Source organism: Sciurus vulgaris (genome assembly GCF_902686455.1).
Source record: "Sciurus vulgaris genome assembly, chromosome: 7".
Classification (NCBI taxonomy): domain Eukaryota; kingdom Metazoa; phylum Chordata; class Mammalia; order Rodentia; family Sciuridae; genus Sciurus; species Sciurus vulgaris.
The window spans coordinates 120107373-120129002 of record NC_136467.1 but is presented as its reverse complement, the minus strand read 5'-3'; the positions used below and the strand labels follow the sequence as shown (position 1 = coordinate 120129002).

The 21630-nt window shown below is 41.3% G+C and overlaps 1 protein-coding gene across 2 annotated transcripts in view; it reads left to right on the top strand.

The window, feature by feature from the left end:
* Positions 1–249: 249 nt before the first annotated feature.
* The window catches only part of CMTR1 (cap methyltransferase 1), a gene marked incomplete at its 5' end in the record, with an annotated part of 47678 nt that continues 26297 nt past the window's right edge, over positions 250–21630 (top strand). Inside the window, 8 exons of one of the 2 annotated variants that reach the window (XM_079148337.1) lie at positions 250–429; positions 2416–2547; positions 12776–12927; positions 14453–14611; positions 17682–17774; positions 19221–19292; positions 20395–20489; positions 20606–20678. In XM_079148337.1, the coding sequence (XP_079004463.1) occupies positions 2421–2547; positions 12776–12927; positions 14453–14611; positions 17682–17774; positions 19221–19292; positions 20395–20489; positions 20606–20678 (771 nt within the window). Of the gene's footprint in view, positions 430–2405; positions 2548–12775; positions 12928–14452; positions 14612–17681; positions 17775–19220; positions 19293–20394; positions 20490–20605; positions 20679–21630 lie in introns of those variants that run through there. The other variant, XM_079148336.1, reaches the window with a different exon arrangement.

The following is a 21630-nucleotide window of genomic DNA, read 5'->3' as shown; positions in this document are numbered from 1 at the left end:
TAATAATGAGATTAAGTGAGATTAGGAAATGTGCAGTCACCCTAGGGCACCCCTAGTTTTGCATTGGTTTCTCTCCGGGCCTTCCCAGTCGGCTCTCCTGCGCAGGCGCCCAGAACCCAGGCTGGGGGCGGGGCGGGGCGGGGCGGGCCCGAACCCGAGCGGCCTTTCGCAAGGCCAAGAAGGGGCCTGTTGCGGGGGGGGCGGGGGGCCGGCTGTCCCGTGACGTCATTAAGCTGCGCGGCCCGCAGGGCGGGACCCGAGCGCGACCGCGCGGCCGGCGGACCCGGGCTGGCTTGTGGGGAAACGAAACTGAGGGAGGAGGTGGAGGCTCTGGCTGTGGCAGGTCCAGGCCCGGCGGCAGCGGCGGCGGCGATACGTCGGCCTGATCCCCGCTCTCCGCTCCCTGGCAGCTCGCCCTCTCCCCTCTGCGTGAGTGCCGTCGCGCGGCCCGGGGGGAGCGAGCGGGCGGGCGCGCGGGTTCAGCATCCTTCTCTCCACTGCCGCCTCGGCCCCTACCCGCGCGGTTGTGACTCTCAGCCTTCTGGCCGCTTCTCTCTCCTCCCCTCCTCCCCAGCAACCTCCTGGAGCCCGCGTGCCACTGACAAGTCTCTGCGCACATATTTACGTACTCCACGTTATTTTCACCAAATGGAAAGACTGCCCGGGGAGATGGGAGCTCAGCGCTTTCCTCTGTGAATAGGGGTGACAGTGCGAAACCGAGGCCCTGGGAGAGAAGACCACAGGGGGGATTTGAACCCCTTCGGTGGGGGAAGCAGCAGGTAGAAGCAAGTCTCCTGCATCCAGTTAGAAGTTCCTGACCAGAGCACATTTTTCAGGGATGTGTAGGTTACTTGAACTGGGCACGAGTTAGATATGTGGCTGCCTCCTTTCGGGTCTCAGTCTTTTCCAGTGGAAAATGAGTGGGTTGGATTAGGTGACTTGGAAAGCCCAAATCTAAGGTGATATGATTTGAGGAGGGACATCAGCCTCTGTTGCCTTTCACACAGTTTCTTCTCTTTTTCTTGCACCCACCCCAACACGGCACATTGAGTTTTCCGTGCTGCCCCATCTTCCCCTAAAATGATTTTAGAACCATAGGAGTCTTTTTGCATTTGCTGTGACTAGTAGCAGGCCCTGTGATGGGCTTTCCTGTAGCTCACCTTGTGGGCCTTTGTAGAAGGATGAAAGAGTGGTTTAAAACGAAATGTGTCACAGCCTGGGCTTACTTTCTGTTTGCCTATACTGCTGTTCTTGCTTCCCCAGGATAGGCTTTGTCTATACCGGTTAAAAGGCTACTACCTTAGGAAGGATGTGATTGTGCTTTGGGTTGACTGACTCATCCTTGAAGAGAAGGGAAACATGTTATCCAGGTTTTTGTGAGGTTGGTGGGCGAAGTTGCTGGAGTGATGGAGTGGCACTTCAGAATTTCATTGCTTTCTTGCTGTGGCCACTGTGACCCATGCTATAAGCCCAGTCTTGTACTCTTGCAACTCCCCTTCCCCAAGGCTTGTAGCCCCACTGGTTATCTACCCTGTTTGCTCCTGTTTTGAGTTTTTTCTCTTTTCCAAGTTCAATCAATCAGTTGTAACTCATACAGTATTCACTACTTTTCCTTAAGATTTCAGTCTCATAAGCATTTCATTCAATCCCATTTCCCCCCCTCATGCTTACCTCTCATGTACCCATGGCATAGAAGATGGTGACATGGTGCTTGCTTCTTTCCATTCTTTTTTGGGGGAGATGGGTTCCTATTTTTAAAATTATTATTTTTGTACCTCACTCCAATAATACAGCACCTCCAGTCCCAGTATCTCCCATGTCTGTTTCCTCCATCCTAAGCCAATGATTGCTCCCATTCCTTACTTTGGTTAAAAAATTTCCCAGTTCTTTCATTTTTTTCCAAACATGAAATAAACCAAAATCCAGTATTTGTATCATGTTATGTAATCTCATACTTGTTCTGGTAAAATGATAATGATTATGAAATATTATGGGATATTCCATCACCCTGGAATTTTGGTTGATGATTAGTTATAATTCATCTCCAGTGTACATTGCCATGGATAGCCAATGTTGTATTGAAAGTGTAGAATAACAGTTGCCCAAGGCCTTTCCCCCCTGTGTTTCATGGATTGATTCATGACTTTTTGGTATTTGATACCAGTGGTCCAGTTGCTTATGCATCTGTGAACACAACTTTTTCCAGTAAAACTAATAAATATTATTGAAAACCAGAGCTTGGCTAGCATCCTTCCTAGACTGCATACTGAGGAAGAAGTTATTCAAGTGCTGGCACTGGAGGATATTTGGAATTGCCATATCTCATCTCATTGATGATTTATACTTTGGAATCCTTGTTCTGATTCCAGTGGCTCTAATCCAAGGGCAGCTGACTGACTGTATTTATGGTTGCAGTAACAATGAAGAGAACTGACCCAGAATGCACTGCCCCCATCAAGAAACAGAAAAAAAGAGTTGCAGAGCTTGCCCTTAACCTCAGCTCCACATCAGATGATGAACCTCCCTCCGTCAATCATGCAGCAAAAGGTATGCCTATAATGGTCTGAGGCCACTGGCCATCTGGTTTTTTGAATCCCTTGTGCTTGGATTGAGCAGAATGTAGTCCACTATCCTTTGGGGAAAATCAGAAAAATTCTTGAGAGAGATATTGGTCATAGAGTCTCTTCCATTCTGCCATTCTTCTACTAAGAGAAGAGAAGCTTGTTTTAAATTAAAAATTGGGTTTTTTTTCCCCCAGAAGTTCCTTAGTTTTGATGCTGGTCCTTCAATAGGTGGCACTCTTTTGCTGCTTTAAACCAGTCAGAAGTGGTGAGCATTAAGTGCTATGTGTTTTTAATAGCTATTAATGATCCTGGGGCTCTTTTGTAGAGGAGGGGCTCTTTGGTGCAGCTGTCTGGCCTAATTATTAGGCTTTTGCACACAGTTTTCTCAATTTCTTCAGCAGTTGCAGTCAGAAGCACCCAGTGATAGTGGAACATCAGTATGTTTGCTGTTGACATTAAACTCAAAGGATTTCACAGGTCTGATTGAAATTATCATTTTCCTTTGCCTGCTTTTTAGGGTTATAGACATTAACAGTTTCCACAGATGCTGTCTCAGAAATCATGAAGTGTCTAGGAGTTTGTTTCAAATACCAGACAATTAGAAGTAGCTCCATTCACATAAACTGTGACTTACCAGCTGTATTTGTTTCTTGAGATTGTTATAACAAAGCAACATACACTGAGTTGCTTAAAACAACAGAAATTTATTTTTCCACAGTTGTGGGGAAACTAGATGTCAAATCAAGGTGTCAACAGGGCCACATGAGCCCTTGGAAGGGTCTTGGGAAGACCCTTTTTCCCTCTTGTTGTTTTTGATGGTCACTTGGAATCCTTAGTGTTTCTCAGCTTGGGTGGCAGCTTAACTCCAGTTTCAGCCTCTTCCTTCCCTCTGTGTCTGTGTCTGTGTATAAATTTCCCTCTTTCTCTTCTTTTCCTCCTCCTTCCTTTTTTTTTTTTTTTTCTTCAGTACTAGGAATTGAACTCAGGGACACTGTATCACTAAGGTACCTCCCCAGCCCTTTTTATTTTTTTGAGACAGGGCCTAAGTTGCTGAGTCTGACCTCAAACTTGTCATCATCCTTATTCTCCTAGGTAGACGGGAATATAGGCGTGTGCTGTGCAGGCAAATTTCCCTCTTCCTCCTCCTCTTCTTTTTTTAAATTTTCCTTTTCTTATGAATCAGTCATTGGATTAGGACCTGCCCTATCTAGTTTATTTCATTTAACTTGATTGCATCTGCAGAGACCCTGTTTCCAAATAAGGTCACATTCACAGGCTCTGGGTGACACAATATTCAACCCCATACACCAGCAGGCTTGCATTTTGCATCCTCTGTTGGATCACTGGCAAACTGGAATGAAACTGGGTAACAAGACTGGTGACTGAAAGGGTGTGAAACTTCCTTTGAGGGTGGTAGGAAATAGTTTATTCACAAGTGGTAAGCTCATTGGAGGGCAGTTACTTATCAGCTGTTGCTAGGGAGCTGGTTCAGAGAAAGGCTTGACAGGTGGTACTGCTCATGGAACTTTTGGTGCCACTATTATCCAGTTTGGATAAGAGACACTTATAAACATTATGTGTGGAGGTGTGTGCCTTTAAAGTCACAGTAGAGCTGGGTGTTGTAGTGCATGCCTGTAGTCCTGGCTACTTTTAGAGGCTGAGGCAGAAGGATCACTTGAGCTTGTGATATCAAGACCAACCTGGGCTATATAGTGAAGTCCTATTTTAAAAAAAAAAAAAAAGGAAGAAGTAATAGTAATGGTGAATTCCAAGGTAGGTGAGAAAGTCTGTAATTGGGGTTCTTAAGTGGGAAGACAAAAGCATATTGAGGACATTGTTTTTCAAAACTATTGAGGGAAGGGAATTTTGCTTCCTGCCCGGGATTTGAGCAACTTGGTGAAGGTAGGCCTCTCTGGTATTGGGAGAGAGCCTACAAGGGAAAAAAGGAGAGTGTGTCTAAGGAATAAGTGATATTAAGGTAGTGGAGGTGTCTAGTTCTAAATGGATCTTGGGAGACATTTTCTCTCAAGTAACATGCCTTGAAGTAAGGAGAGAACTTCCAGGTAAAGGAAAGTAAGTGTTAGTGTTTAAAATCCTTTTAAGGAAATTCATCTGCTAGTCTGATATAAATTTTAAGCCTTTAAGAAATGTGACTGTGAATTAAGATCTCACCCACCATACACATATATGCTCCCTTTAATTTTATCAAATAGCTTTAACCTTTTTTGGAACCGGCACCATATGACACAGTTAGCATTGCCTATTGCTGTTATGTGCTCAGAATGAAATTCAGAGGTGGCCAGTCCATTGTACGTGTCTGATCATAGGCCACTTAGTCTTTTTCATTTGCAGAAAATGAGGCAGGAGGCAGAGGCAGATTTCCCCAGGTTAACTTACATTAAGTAGGGGTAGCTCCAAATTGACACAAAAACTTAGGACTAGGAAAGGAGGGAAAAGGGATGTACTGGGGAATGAAATTAATCAAATTATTGTATGTGAGAATATGTCACAGTCCCATTATTTTGTATGATCATAATGCACCAACAAGATGTGTGTGTGTGTGTGTGTGTGTGTGTGTGTGTATTTAGCACTAGAGTTAGCAAAATTGCTGTTTTTATGCTCCTCTCTGTCATGCCTGGCATAAAGTAAATGCTAAGTAAATGTTTACTGAATATATCTCTTTCAAGAAGCTTAAAATTCTTCACATCTTTCATTTTGCCTGTCTCTCCTCCAGTTTGCAGAGCATTTCTCTAAGCACTTTGCATTTATATCATCTGTGTTCCGTATCAGCTTCTCTGGAGAGTGCCCCTGGTAGTTTGCTGTCTCACCAGAAATGACATCTATGCTGAGATGTATGTGCAGCTTTTCTATTCAAGTCATTGGTTAAAGCAGGGGCATTTCCCTTTGCTCCATCCACTTCTACCTGCACGTCCTATTCAAATAGATGATTGAAAAATGTTTTTTAGGGAGGACAATTAGAAAAACAAAAAACTAGTATTTAGTATTTCTGTCCATCTGGGCCTTGTTTTATTCTTCCTTTGCTAGATCAATTTGATCATTAATCATTAATGATGAGTACATCTATTAGTTTAATCAGTGTGTTTGTTTTTCATTATTCACAAGTTAGCTGTGTTGCCAGCTCAGTGACTTGACATTTGACTAGTGTAAAGAAAAAGAAGGTTTATGTTGTCATGCACACTATGGCATCAAGTTCTTTTGAGTATTCTAAGAGGAGTTTGAAGGCATTTTCAAGTGTAAATAAATTGGAAATTTGCAGTCAAATGACCTTTTAAAGTAAGGGGAGGCCAATGAGGCCATTTTGTTCTTTTTGTTTGTTTCTTATAGGAAACTGTGGTCTAGAGCCCCTCAAAATTTCCTTCTGTTCTTAGCTGTGCATCTAGTGTGGGCTCCTGGTTTTGTTTTTGGGGTTTTTTTTTTTTTTTTGGTGCTGGGAATTGAACCTATGGGTGTTTAACCACTGAGTCATATCACAGCCTTTTTTTTTTTTTTTTTTTTTTTTTTAATTTTAGAGACAGGGTCTCACTGAGTGGCCGGAGGGTCTTGCTAAGTTGCTGAGGCTGGCTTTGAACTTGAGATCCTCCTGCCTCAGCCTCTGGAGCTGCTGGGATTACAGGTGTGTGCCATAGCACCCAGAGGGCTCTTGGTTCTCTTGCAGCAAGTTTTTTTGGGAGTTGCAAAGCTGCTTCCCCTCCACCAGGTTTAATTCTTTCCTAAATAGGCTATTTGCCCTGAGACACCATCGCTTTCCTGTCAGCCCAGATTCATGACCTTAATCAAAAACTTCTTTATCGGTGTCTGTTTAAATTGCTCTAACGAGTTACCATTTGTTTGGAATGAAGGAGAAATTGAGTCTTTAAACAAGAATGACTGTATTCTTTAGCAATTTTTAGGCAGGATGTGTATTAAAATTCATAATTTATTCTTCTGTATCTGTATGGTGCTCACCTTTGCCACTGGTGCTTGGAGCTGCCTTGTCATTTTTAATCGTGGCATGTTTGCCCTTCTCTATTGCCATGTGAACAATTTTGCCAACAGCTGAAACCTCTGGTTCCTCTGTAAAGTGAACATTTCTTCTCTGAAATGACTTAATAATGATTTCTATCAGGTAGAGAAGAAATCTTAAATGAAAACCCTAAATAATGTTTTGGACTCTGGTAGGTTTTAGAAGGGGAACTCCTAGGGAGGTAAATGGAAATGTCACCCAGCTTTGGCAAGTTCTTAATGAAACTAATGATTTTAATAGACTGACCTTATTACTCCTTTTAATTTATGTCCTCATTACAAAATTGTCGGCTCAGTGTTTGCTAAATTCTTTCTAGTCTTGGGAAACTAGACCTCCTCTTGAATTCTACGGCAGCCTTGACAGTTGTTTCCTTTTCATCTGATAAGAGTGGTCCCAAGGGCCCAGGGGTAAAAATAAATAGTGACTGTGGCAGTCTGTGGAAATTAGGGCTAATCTACAGACTTACTTTCTCTCTCTCTCTTTAATATCTTTATTTTATTTATTTATTCATTTTATGTGGTGAGGACAGAACCCCATGCCTCACACATGCTAGGCAAGCGCTCTACTACTGAGCTACCACCACAGCCCCAGACTTTCTTTCAAATCATGTCAAGCTAATTGGCTTTGTTGTCGTTGTTTGTTTTGGACTGTGGTACTGTGGATTGAACCCAGGGCCTGTGTACATGTTAGGTACATGCTCACTCACTGAGCTTCATCCCCAGCCCTGAGAACTGGTTTTGTTTGTCACATGAATAAGAGGGAGAAATGAGGTTCCTTTTTCTTTTCTAGCACACTTCTTGATCTTGCAGGTAATTACCTGATAGGAGATACTTTAGCTGCCCTCATCCTCACTCTGAGAACCTGGAAAGGACGGAGTAGCATAACCAGCACCTTGGGTGGAGGAATGGTGGAGAAAGATCTTGTGCTAGAGTCTGATGCTGGAATTTTCCACGAGTCACCACTGATTTGCTTAGTGAGCTTTCTACCCAAATTTGGTTCTCTGTTATTTTTGCTCAAAGATGTATGAAGATGTTAAAAGGAAATGAGATTGCTCTCAAATTCAAAAGTGACAGAAACCCTGCATGCCCAGGAATGAAATTCATACCATTCCATTGCTCATTGTTGGCTCTTCAAGCAAATCTTAACACCCTGCAACTTCCTAGAGCTAGACCAGGGCATACTCTCCTTTGAGAAGGATACCAAGTTTTTCAGCCTTTTCATTGTTAGGCCTATTTATGTCCATATAGTTGGTGAAGGGAATAGTACCTGATTTAACATTGTAGCTTCTGATGAGTCAGGACCTTGGATCCCTGGGCGGCCCAGAAGAAACTTCAGGACTGTACTCGGGGAGCTGTCCACATTCCTGGTATCAACTCTTTATGTACTGAGCAGTGCAGGTTGAAGTCTCAGAACCAACTGAGAGAATTGAAATCTGAATCTTTGTAAATACAATTCTTTAGCATGTGGACACTCTTTGTAGAATGTATCTCTCTCCTCCACATGGGAGATAATAGATGAGCAGGCTACGGATAGTCTTGAGCCACTCTAGAGGCCTTGACCCTCCAGATCTGCTGTTCTCTGAAGATTTCTCTGGAGGGGAACTAATCTTTTCCTATGGCTTGGAATGGTAATTCTTTATAGGTTTATTTTTTCCCCTAATTTTCAAACTAACATATTCTTGTTTCTCACAAATGCAGAAAAGTGCAAAACAGAAAATAAAAATCACTTCACCTCTCAGTTTCCATGGTTACTCATTGTTAATGTTCTGGGTCTTTCCTTCTGAGTGGCACTCCTGACATGTGCTGCATTGGTCCATGTAAGCAAGACAGCTCCTTATTAACAGAATTGGATCTACCTTAACAGGAAGGGGCAGATTTTATGCCTCTTGTGTAAGAACATTCTCAACCAAAATTCCAACTTGCTAACTCATTAGAAGTCAGAAGTTTGGTTCTGGGTTTATTCTGTTTCTCCTCGCCCACCTTCCCCACATTCACCTGCCTTTTCTTTCTTTTGCAAAATGTTATATTCTGGGTTGGTCTTTTTTTGGGGGGGGGTACTAAGGATTGAACCCAAATGTGCTTAACCACTGAGCCACATCCCCAGCCCACAAAATGTTACGTTCTTTTAAAAAAATGCATATTTATCTAGCTATTAGGTGTTTTAGGTTGTCTGAGAGTTGTTACTTTTGCATAGTACTCTATTGTATGTAGCATGGACATTTTATAGAACAAATCTTGAACCAAAGTAGTTGTCTGATGTACTAAACAGAATCAGTATTCTGAACTCTGACATATATTTCAACCTCCTGGGACGTAAATCATAGCTTAAGGTGAGCCCAGTTCTCTGTGAGGATATAGATATTCCATCCTCATTCTTAAATTTTCGAAGCCTGAACATTTGCATTACTTGTACAATGAAATATCGTAAGGAGTCACACACTCTGTAGGTCCTCAGGAAGGGTGACACCTGGCTGATGCATCTTTAAATTCAGTATGCTAGACATTTAATTAACTTCTATCAAATGGAAATTCTAGGTCCAGGTGATGGGGATATAAAGTTGATTTTGACAAAGTTCTGCTGTCTAGGAGTGCCCCTGTCCAGTGGGGGTGGCATGTGGCAAATGGTAACTGTCTCAAAGGCAACATGTTGAGTGCTTCGATGACTGTGTGAGTACAGTGCTCCTGGGCCATAGTGGAAGGTGTTCTTCTCCAGTGTCACCCCTCGGCAAGTTTGTGTTCTGGCAGGGAAATAAATGGAATCAGTACAGGTAGGCTTTAGAATTATGAAGTAATCTTCAAATTAGGAAGACTGAATAGTTGCCATTTCAGTTCTATAAAGAATTGTTTTAACCAATTACCAAAAAAAAAAAAAAAAAATTGTTTTACATGGCTGCCCTCAGCACCTTCTCTCAGCACCTCCCCAGGTAGCCAAGCTTTCTCAACGACTTCCCTTCTCCCTCAAAGGAATTGTGCTACATTGCTCAGTTTTTTCATATTCATTTTAAATTTAGATAGGTAAAATATTCACATGGTTCATAATTCAAAAATTTAAAAAGATAGGCAGTGTAAACTCTTGGTGATATGATTGTAAAATCAAGTTTCTTTTCTTTTGCTTTCATTTATTCTAAGTAATCGTTATTTTTAAAATTCTGTCTCTGTGCCCTAACCCCTGTGTGTGTGCATAATCCCACTTTTTTTAAATTAAAATCTTTTTTATTTTTACAGACTGCAGTTTGATTCATTGTACACAAATGGGGTACAACTTTTCATTTCTATGGTTGTACCCAATGTAGATTCACACCATTCATGTAATCATACATATACATAGGGTAATACTATCTGTTTCATTCTACTATCTTTCTGTCCCCCACCCCCTCCCACCCCTTTTTCCTCTACACCATCCAAAGTTCCTTCATTCTTCTCTTCCCCTCGCAATCCCCCCTCATTATATATTGTCATGCACTTAACCAGAGAAAACATTTAGCCTTTGGTTATTTTAGGCTTGGCCCATTTCACTTAGCATGATATTTTCCAACTTCATCCATTTACTAGCAAATGCCATAATTTTATTCTTCTTTTTGGCTGAGTAATATTCCATCGTGTGTATATACCACAGTTTCTTTATTCATTCGTCAGTTGAAGGGCATCTAGGTTGGTTCCACAATCTAGCTATTGTGAACTGAGCTGCTATGAACATTGATGTGGCTGCATCACTGTAGTATGCTGGTTTTAAGTCCTTTGGGTATATTTATTGGGATATTTATTATATTTATTGGTCTTGTATCTCTTTTCTTTCAAAGCTCAATTATAATGCAATTACAAGAAATATAGAGTTGTGTTTTCCCTCTTTATTATACAAAAGTCAGGATGTCATGCTCATGAATGTGGCTTGGCTCTTGTTATTTTTATAGCAGTGTGTCTTGGTGATCTGTTTTCATTGCATCAGCAGGCTTTCTTGTTTCTTGGCACTCTTAGTGTTGCTCTTACTTTTGTTTACCATGTCCCTAGGTCAAAATAAATACCTAATAGTTCAGGTTATTAAGTATTTATGGAAATCTAAATAACAAGCTTTTATTTTATTTTAATTTTTTGGTACTGGGGACTGAACCCACGGGAATGCTACCACTGAACTACATCCTCTTATTTTTTATTTTGGGACAGGGTCTTTTTAGGTTGCTTAAGGCCTCACTAAGTTGCTGAAGGTGGCCTCAAATTTGTGATCTCCTGCCTCCACCTCTCTAGTTGCTACAGTTCCAGGCAGATGGCACTGTACTTGACTAGTAACAAGTCTTTATATCCTAACAACTAATAAAAACATTTGAAAGAACAATTCACATAAATTGAAATAATTTTTTTTTCATTTTATCTTTAAATAACCACAGTTACTTTTTTTTTTTTTTTTGGTACTGGGGATTGAACCAGGGGCACTTGATCACTGAGCACATCCCCAGCCCTTTTTTGTATTTTATTTAGAGACAGGGTCTCATTGAATTTCTTAGGGCTTTGCCAAGTTGCTGAGGCTGGCTTTAAACTTGCAATCCTTCTGCCTCAGCCTCAGCTGCTGGGTTTATAGGCTTGTGCCACCATATCCGACCTTGACCAAACTTTTGAGATACAATATGTTTCCAAATTTAGGTGGATTTGAGAGACTCCCTGAATAAAATTACATCGGGTTACTAGATGCATAGTTCTGCATACGGGAGGGGAAGAGATAGTTACAATTATTGTCCACTTTGGCTGTGGTATAGGGAGCCCAGCACTTTTGCAGCTGCAGAGGTACTCTTAATTGATGTTCTTTAACAAAATCATTGATAGTGAAGATGATGGTTTAGCTCTTCCAAGCTGCTAGCTTCCTCCTAGAGCTCTATCTCTGCTCCTCTCCACCTAAGTTGGCGATTCCATCAGAGCTTCTGCCCCTTCCCCTGTTTTTCTTTTTCTCTTTTACCTTCCTTCTTTCCTCTCCTCCTCCCCATTCTCACCTCTGTTCTTGTTCTTGTCTGACTTCTCCCTGTGAGCCTGCTTTTCTCTAGAGCTGCATTGTGTACCCTCCTCTCTCTCTGTCTCTCTCTCTCTCTCTCTCTCTCTCTCTTTTGTGGGGTGGTACTGGGGACTGAACTCAAGGGGCATTCAACCACTGAGCCATATCCCTAGCCCTATTTTGTATTTTATTTAGAGACAGGCTTTCACTGAGTTTTTTGCTGAGGCTGACTTTGAACTCAAGATCCTCCTACCACAGCCTCCTGAGCTGCTGGGATTATAGACGTGTGCCACCGTGCTCAGTACTCACATGCTCTCTCTCTTTTTTCAAATATATATTTTTTTAGTTGTAGATTGACACAATACCTTCATTTTATTTATTTATTTTATGTGGTGCTGAAGATTGAACCCAGTGCCTCACACATGCTAGGCAAGCACTCTACCACTGAGGTACAACCCCAGACTCTGGACCTTCTCTCTTGCCAGTAAGTTTAAAGGACTTTGTAAGCAAGGAGAACTAGCTAGAAGATTAAACAATTAGAAACCTGTTAGTCTGCTGATGGAATTGTTGAAAATGGAACCAGGCATCAGTCTTTAGAAATTGATGTTTAAATAAACAATAGCAGTAGAAATAATGTATCTTCAATCAGTACACTTTGTATTTGACAGTATGCTTTCACATGTTATTTCATTTAATCTTTAAACAACCTGTGAGTTAGATATTACCATCCCAGTTTTGTAGTGGGGGAAATTTAAAGGTTGGGGAAGGAAAACTATTTCTTTTTTTTTTTTTTTTTTTGTACTGGGGATTGAACTCAGAGGCACTTTAGCACTGAACCACATCCCCAGCCCTATTTTGTATTTTATTTAGAGACAGAGTCTCACTGAGTTGCTTAGCATCTCACCATTGCTGAGGCTAGCTTTAAACTCGCAATCCTCCTGTCTCAGCCTCCTAAGCTGCTAGGCGTGCGCCACTGCGTTCAGCTGAAAACTATTATTTTTGAGCTCCCATTGTGTCAAGTACCATTAGCAACTTTTAAGTGACTTGCCCGGGACTACAGAGGTAGAAAATAGATTCGACCCTGGGTCATTAAATGAACTTCCTGTATGCAGTGCATATATGGAACACTTCTTGAATAAATGAAATCTGACCATCTCGAAGCTATTTTGTGCCATAAATTCAGCTCATTGATTTCCTTTTTCTTTTCCAGCATCTTCTACAAGCCTGAGTGAGTCTGACAGTGAGACAGAGGGGAAGACACGCAGCTCTGACTGTTTTGATGATGCATTCAAAGCAGACTCTCTTGTGGAGGGAACATCTTCTCGTTACTCCATGTATAATAGTGTCTCCCAGAAGCTTATGGTATGTCGGTGCTTAGGTTGGATTTCTAAAGCTGCCCCCACAGAGTGAGAGAAGGGCAGTTTGTATTTATATGAGAAAAAGAAAAGGTAGGGCATGGATTTTTTTCTCTGCTTTCTAGCCGCTGAAATTTAGTAGAGCGAGTGTGGCCCCTTTTCTATAGAAGTATCTATCACATTGGACTAATTTGTGGAAAGTGACTACATATACCTGTTTCCTCCTGTTCTGTCCAGAACTGGTTCACCTTTTGGTATCTTTTCTAATTAATTCTTATTATAAGCATGTGTGCATATACTTGCCTAAAAATGGGTGTGTGTCAGTGAATAAGAAGACTTCATGCTGGGAATTTTTATTCTAGCGAGTAATCTCAGGAGAAATGACTGAACTCCTTTTCACTCCTAGGTGCCTAAATAAATGGCAGTAGTGTGGTATTCTTTTTCCAAAGAAAGTCCCATTCCTGTTCCCAATTTCATACCTACTGATATGTTTCAAGAAGGAAGGTGAATAGGGAGAGTGCTTAACTTTTCTCACCAAAATTTAGTATATGTGCAAAGATGATGGAAGTCCAAGTTTCTCATCTGTCTGACTTCAGGAGTATCACAGCCAACTTCTGCATTTCTTGTTGGATTCATTTAAGAATGAGAAATGCCCCTGCTGAAGTCGTAGGTCAGGATATTTGTTTGGGGGCCTTCAGCTTTGGGGGGGAAGATGGGAGGCTTATAACAGTCAGCTCTTTGAGGGGCAGGTGTGGGAAGATTTGTGTCTACTGTAGGGATTCCATCCAGCTCTTGAGTAAGTGCTTTCAACAGGAATATAGATGTTCAGGGAGAATTAGAATTTCTCAGGATTGGAATTCTTTTATCAGGTAAGAGCCTATGGGATTTGGGATTTGGGTCTTTTCTCTTTGGGATATGCTCCTGGACCCAGTAATTCTAGAGTATAGGGTAAACTTATAGATGGTTGTGACATTTGAAAAAGCATTTTTGTCCCAGGACCTTCCATACCTGAATTTTATCTGAAGCTTACCTGAAGTGAGTTTAAACTCTTGATTAAATAGGTTCCTACAAGACCTCATTATTCTTGCAGAGTAAGGCTATTTGACTGATTATGGATAAGGTACAAGTTACTACTCAAAGCTGTCCCATTTAAAATTATGTTCTCTTTATCAACTCTACTCTGGATCTACTTTTCACTTAATCAGACAAATGAGCTGGAAGGGTAAGTCGTGCAAATGTTCAGTGAGATTCATTATGTACTCTTAGTGCTTTTAATTATAGCTATGTGGTCTCTCCTCATTTATTCAACTTCTAGTTGCTGTAGACTTTTACCTTCAGAATAGATGGTCACTGGGTCCACGGTTACTGTAGTTATTTATTTATGCTTCTTTTCTTCATTAGGCTAGAAGATAGACTTTAGGCCTTAATCATCTATATTTCCCAGGGCTTAACACAGTGTCTGGCATATTATAGGGGCTAAATAAATGTTTGTTGGATTGAATTAATTGTGCTCTATCACCTTTCTTTTTCAGGCCAAAATGGGCTTCAAGGAAGGTGAAGGATTGGGTAAATACAGCCAAGGTCGGAAGGACATTGTTGAGGCTTCTAATCAGAAAGGCCGAAGAGGCTTGGGTCTGACCCTGAGGGGTTTTGATCAGGAGCTGAATGTGGACTGGAGAGATGAACCAGAGGTAACTAGTGAGAGAGGAGGAAACCCTTATGGTTTTGGATGTGTGGCTTTGTGAAACCTTATTAACAAACAGAAATCTATGTGGCAGAAATTGATAGGGTGGTCAGTTGGGTTTAGTTTCTTATATGGGAGGTACTGGGGATGTCCAGAGTGGAAAATAGAAGACTGGGGGAGATCTGATAGGATGTTGATTTGTGTCCTGTTGCTTTCTAGGATTGTCTAAGATCAGTAGGTAAAAGATGCTGGAAGGCAGAGTTTGGCTTCATAAGGAAACTTTTTTAGTAAATAGGTACAGCTTGCCACTAGTGTAATAAGAACGGTGTGGACACCCTCTGTTGAAGGGATTCAAGTGGCATTCCCTTCCCTTCCCTTCCCTTCCCACCCACTGTCCATTGTGTGAGTGATTGGATTAGGTGCCCCCTAAGGTCCTTCTGTCTCCACAAGTTAAACAGGTGTTCGTTGATGCCGTATTGCTTTTCTACTGTGAACTTAATTTGTTGCCCTGAGTACCAGTTTGTTGTAAGACAAAAAGAAACTTATTATTGCACAGGTAATGTTGAGATTTTTTTTCATTTATTTATATCCTATTTTATTCCACAAAGGATTTGAAGTAAGAATAACAAAAACATCTAAAAACAATGGTGAGATTAGAGAAAATAGAATACAAATGTCTAGTCTTCTACATAGTTGATGTAGTTGAGCTTCAGATATGTCTCTGAACTAGCTGGAAAACTGCTATATTATTTGTCTCCCAGATTTTTGTCTTCAAGAAAGAATGTCTGTGAACGTGCTCATAATAAAAGTCTAATAAGGCTTCAGAGTGAGATTCTGACAGATTCTGGGGTGCTCTTGCTGTGTTGCCTTGTCATTATAAAGTGTACAGCAGAACAGCAGAGGAGACAGTGCAAAGTAGGGTAAAGACTGGCATAGAGGTGGTGAGAATTCTATCATTGAATCACTACTGCCTCCTTGAATAGGGTAAAGACTGTGATAGGTTACTAGATAGAGGCTTTTCCTGAGAAATACCTAGTGCTTTACACATCCTTATTTGTGTATAAACAAGTACACAGTTTTGATCCTTTCAGTGGCACAGAATTTAAATGAACCTTGTCAAACTAGAAATCTGAAATTTGCCTGTGAGATCTGTTTTTAATGGAGATAGGCTATCAAAATTCCTTTTTGGGGTGAGACTGTCCCAGTTATCATTTGCCATTATTCAGTTTTTCTCTTAGAAAGTATGCCTGATAAGTAAGTCAGAGTTGGCTCAACTATCAATTGGTAGCCATTTCTTTAAGACAGATGAGTCTGGGGGTCATGAGGAAATATCCCATCCTGGGGTCACTGTAAGGAGAATGGTCAGTGACTACTAAAGCTTAGGAGTATAGATACAAGGTTTGAGCCATTGGACAAAGTCCACTTTGCAGGTAACCTTAATGTATAGACTTTCATGGAGAGGCTGAGTTTGCTTTTGCTTGATAAAGGAACATCCAAAGCATATATGAACTTTTTTTCCTCTAAAGTTGATAATTTAAATTTATGCCTAAAGGTGATAGATTTGACCAGGAGGAAAAAAACATGTTACATTGCCAGATTCATGGACAAAAGGTTTCAGTAAATTTTTTTTCAACTTTTTCTGTTGATGACAGTTTGCTTGCCCTCAAGACCTTGCATTATGATACCATTTTATGGCTTTCAGAGCATGTAATATTACCTTTAATCACATTGCTTCAATTTGCAATGGTGAATCTCTTCTCCACACTTGCTTGGGAGGCAATCTGTGAAGCTGCCATGCAGGTTAGCCACCTGGTTAGGTTTTATAATTCATGTTTCTCTAGCCCAGTGGTACTTAGTCCTGGATATACGGTAGAATCGTCTGGGGACTTTTTAAAACATATGTCCAGTCCCCATCTCAGACCAGCAGAATCATGTACTTCATGTACTGTGGAGGTAGGACCTGGGCATCAGAAATTTTATTGAAAATCTCTGCAGGAGATCCTAATGTACAGTTGGAGTGAGAACCACTGTTTTTGCCTGTTAAGGAAAGTAATAGAAAATTAAGAGGAAGCATCCTTTAGAGATACCATTTTCTGCTGTATTGTTTCTGGGTTAAATAACCAGTTTCTGGGTTATTTTGTGAATAACACTGTGAAAACATCAGAAGGTGAGTCGCATGCCACTAAGTCTTGATGAAATTAACTTTTCATAAATATGTATATATATATAAATATAAAAAATGCTGGGTGTAGTGGCACATGTCTGTAATTCCAGCACCTTGGGAGGCTGAGGCAGGAGGATTGCAAGTTTGAGATCAGCCTCAGAAACTTAGTGAGACCTTGTCTCAAAATAAAAAAATGGACTGTGGATATGGTTCAGTGGTTAAATGTCCCTGGATTCAATCCTCAGTACAAAAAATATGTCTATATCTATATATCTCACATGTGACAAACACTTATTGACTTCTCTGTGCCCTCACCACTCTGATTTTAAACTCCTTTGGACAAGGTCCCGTCTTATTTAACTCTGTATTCTGAAGACTTAGCACATAGTAGGTATTCGTCAAATAACATTGGAACAAAACAGAGAAACAACATGTATCCCATTTGTTTACAATTAAAAAAAAAAAACAAAACAAAACCAAAAACAAACAAACAAAAGAAAGAATCCCAGATTCTATGCTGGTGGAATTCTTGCTGATTCAATTTAAGCACAGCAGTGAGCCAAAGGGGAGCTGAAATTTCAGCTTTAATAGTAATAAAAATGCATTAAAGAAGAAGGTTTGGACTTAAGGCTGACATGGGGAAAAAAAAAAAAAAAAAACATTGGAACAAATGAAAGAAACCTTGAAGATTTGGGAAGGTTCTAAAGATGCAAAATAGAATGAGAGCTGACCTTCAGAAGTTGAACTTCAGAATTTTGGCTTTACTTCTCATGTTTGACCACTGCATTTGGCTTCAGCTACTTGGATCCTTATCAGTCTGAGTCCCTCTGGATTGTTTTGTGGAAGCCCTAGAGAGTTGGGGTGGAGGCCCAAGGTCTGTCTTACCTGACATTTGCCTCTCTTTTGTTCATAGCCTAGTGCCTGTGAGCAGGTGTCATGGTTTCCAGAATGTACCACTGAAATTCCTGACACTCAAGAAATGAGTGATTGGATGGTTGTGGGAAAGGTAAGATGTCAGGAAAATGTACCTGAATTTCTTGACCTCTCCTAACTTTTCTCCTTCTTGAGTCTTGTTATATGTATACCCATAGTTTAAGAAAAATGTGACCATTATGGCAGGAATGAAACTGTTAAGAAGGTGTATAAAGGGCTTTATAAACCTGTGCCTAGGAGGTGTGGCAGGTTTGTTTGTTTTCCTACTCATTGAACTTAACAGGCAGACAAAATGTGTAACCTCTATCCCTTCCTTATGGATGCCTTTTGGAGTGGTTTATTGTGTATTTGTATATTCAGGTCACTGCTGGGGACTGTTCCAGGTAAATGAAAAGATACTGTCCCTGTCCTCAGATAGTAATCAGGGAATTGATACAGAAAGAATTTGTTTAATCCTGTTGTAGAAAATCTTAAGAATAAAGGTGGCTACCAAATCAGTGTGATCTAGAGAGCAGTTCTCTAAGTGTAGACAGGCTCCTGGGGATCTCTAAGACCCTTTCAGGGGGTCCACGAGGTCAAAATTATCTTCATAATGATATTGAAAAGTTATTTGCCCTTTTACTTTCATAGATCCACAGGTGACCAGTGGAGTTTTATAGAAACTACGACATGTGATATTACAATCTATTGGACAATAAATGATTGAAAGGCAAAATCAGGGAAGAGAACTTAACTTTCTTCTATTAAGCCAGATGTTGAAGAGATTTACAAAACTGAAAAATAGAACTATCCTCCTTGCTAAATTATTTTTGAAATCTGTTTATTTTTCATAAAAATAATTTATGTTAATGTACTGTTCTTTTACATTGAATTAAGCATCAAAAATTTTTGTTTTAATTTCTGTTAATAAACATTAATATCTATCTAACTCACATAAACAAAACTCTTAATGATTTTTTAAAAAATCCTTAATGATTTTTCTAAGTCCTTAATGATTTTTTTAAAAATGATTTTGTGTTGCTGGGATCAAACCAAGGACCTCGCACATGCTAGTAAGCACTCTACCCCTGAACTCCACCTGTAGCCCTGAGCCTTTATTTTCTCTAATGCTACTGGGCGAGGGGCCTGGGATCAAGCAGTTTTACTGACCTGAGAGTGAGAGGCTTCCTGGTTGAAAGACGGGCTTATATCACTTGGGGCCCTCCCCATCCTTCTACCTTTGCTCGAGGATAAGGCAGCTTGCCTGTCTCCTTCCTGTTTGCTTTCCCAGCCTCAGCATTCGTGAATCTCGTATCCATATGGCGCTCCACTCAGAGCTCCCAGGGGACTGCTTCATCTCACAGCCATCTGGAATATAGCCAGAGGGATTTAGGATTGTGTCTTTCCCATCCTCTGGGATTGATGTTTCTTGGCAGGGACTCAAACCCCTTCTTGCTCTACTTACTTGGAACCCTAATTTCTCCATTCACCCATCCCTCCCCCATACTTGGTCATTATTTATTGTTTCTTCTCCCTATAGAGAAAAATGATTATTGAAGATGAAACGGAGTTTTGTGGGGAAGAGCTGCTTCACAGTGTGTTGCAGTGTAAGGTAAGACCTTATGTCTAGAGCCAAATGTGAAAGCCTTCTGTGAGGTTATTGGCTGGACTTTTCAGTTTTCTTTTTAGTCGGATGTCAGGGACTGAAGTTAAAGTTTTTCCAGGAGATCAGATGTGTAGCTTGGTACATATCTCCAAAGTGTCTTTTTTTCTAGTGACTATCTTGCCTTGGAATAGTGTCCCTGTGGCCAGGAGCTGGGAAAGAAGTCACTTGACTTTAGCCGATCAGTTTATTGTAATCCCAAGGAGGCCTCGTATAGCAAAAGGTTTCGGATCATTTTATAGCGTCAGATAAGCCTGTATTCAAATCCTAATTGTATAACTTTTTTTGCTCTGTAATATTGGGCCATTTGCCTCAGTGTCTTTCTGATGTCCTCATCCATAAACTGGGTAGAAAATACTTCTCTGGGTGTTTATGAGAGCTAAATGAAACAGTGGGTGTGAGGCACCCAGGTAAATGCTTTTTGGGATTGGGAACCAGGAAGCATGTCCCTCGGGCAGAATGAGGCAGGGAAACTGAGGAGGAAATGGGTTGGAGAAGGACAAAGGCCACACAGCTTATGCCTAGAGATGGAACTATATTTGTAAGGTGACTGGGCTGCAAATGAAGTAAGGATGTCTGTTTCCAGAAAGGAGATCACAGAGGGGAGCTAGCAGGGCAAAGGGATCTCTGCTGTGGGGCAGGTGCCCTCACAAAACGCTGCTCTTGATTTGTTTCCCTCCTAAGTGAGCCCCCGTCAGGTGAGCCTGAATATCAGAACTTCGGTTCCCTGAAAGGTTGCTGCTGGTGTGGGGAAGCAATTTGCTGTGCAGATTAGCAGTGCCAAGAGGTGGCTTTGTGTGTAGCCACCCATACTGCTTTTTAACCACTCAGCACGTGTCAGGTGCCAGCTTCATTTTGTTTTTTGCCATTTACAGGTGAGGTAGTTGAGGGTAAGAGAAATTGAGCAACTTGTTTAGGGCCACACAGTTGGTCATTTCAGAGCTAAGATACAGCAGCAGCCTAGCTCCTGGGAGGGCTGTGAGTCAGCCACTGTTCTATCCTGGAGGGGCCAAGATGACACTTACTGGAGGTTTCGATTGTCTTTGGGCAGAGTGTGTTTGATGTCCTGGATGGGGAAGAGATGCGGCGAGCTCGGACCCGGGCCAATCCCTACGAGATGATCCGAGGAGTTTTCTTCCTTAACAGGTTTGCTGACCTTTCCCCCACCTCCCGTGACAGGCCCTGCTCCACCTTTCATTTGAGCCTCAGTTCTCCATACATCTGGAACTGAGTTGCACTTTTCTATCTTGCTTTTGTTACAGGGCAGCGATGAAGATGGCTAACATGGATTTCGTGTTTGATCGCATGTTTACAAATCCCCGGGACTCTTATGGGGTGAGAATTCATAGTATTAAGTGGACTTAAGCTTCAGTGACTCAAAAATTACCATTTGTTCAATGTTAGGAGAGTATTCCTGCTGTGTAATACAGACGTGTTTTGCTTTGAACTCCCCAGATAGAGTCCCTTAGTGCTTCTGTGGTCCCAGGAGTGCCCCAATATACCAGAAGGCTCTTAAAATCTGTTCCCGCACCAAGATCTGTAATTTCAGCAGGGCCACTTTCTGCCTCTCTGAACAAGCTTTGTGCGGGATCATAATTATGAGGTTTTGGCCCTTCTTAAGAAGTGGTTGAACAAAATGATTTTCTCCTCTGCTACATCTCATTTCTCTGAATGTTGCCACTCTATAATGATAGAGAAAACAAAAAAGTAAATTTTAGTCTAGAATTCCCTTCAGGGTTTCAAAACATTTTTTCCTGGTCCTAGAAAGTTAGTTTTCTTTGACAGTGACAGGGCTAGGAGCCAGCTGCCCCCAAACCTGTTTCTGCTTCACTTAGCCTCATTCTACTAGACCCCCTTATTACCCAGGGGCTAAATAAACTTATTTCAAGTTCTTTAATGTCTCCGCTCCACCTGCCTAACAACTTCCTTCATGCTGTCAGAGCTGGCATGTAGACCCCTCTAGCTTTTACTCATTTTTCTGTCCCAGGGCTTCCACCGCCATTTTCCAGGACTGGCAGGCAGCACAAATGGGCTCTTGGAATTAGCATCTTGAGAAAATTAGGTTGATATAATGTTGATTTAGTTTTCTGAGCTACCAATGATTTCCTTTAAACCCCTGCCTGGCAGAGGAGCTCTGTTAAGCTGATGGGAAGTCACAGCATCATTTTGGGCTTTTGAATGGAAACGCCTCCAGCAGCTGGTATCTGGTTATTGTCTTTTGCTGTCATGAAAATGAAGTAGGCACCAGGATTGTACCATTCAGGTTCAGGGTGGAGATGGTGGTTAT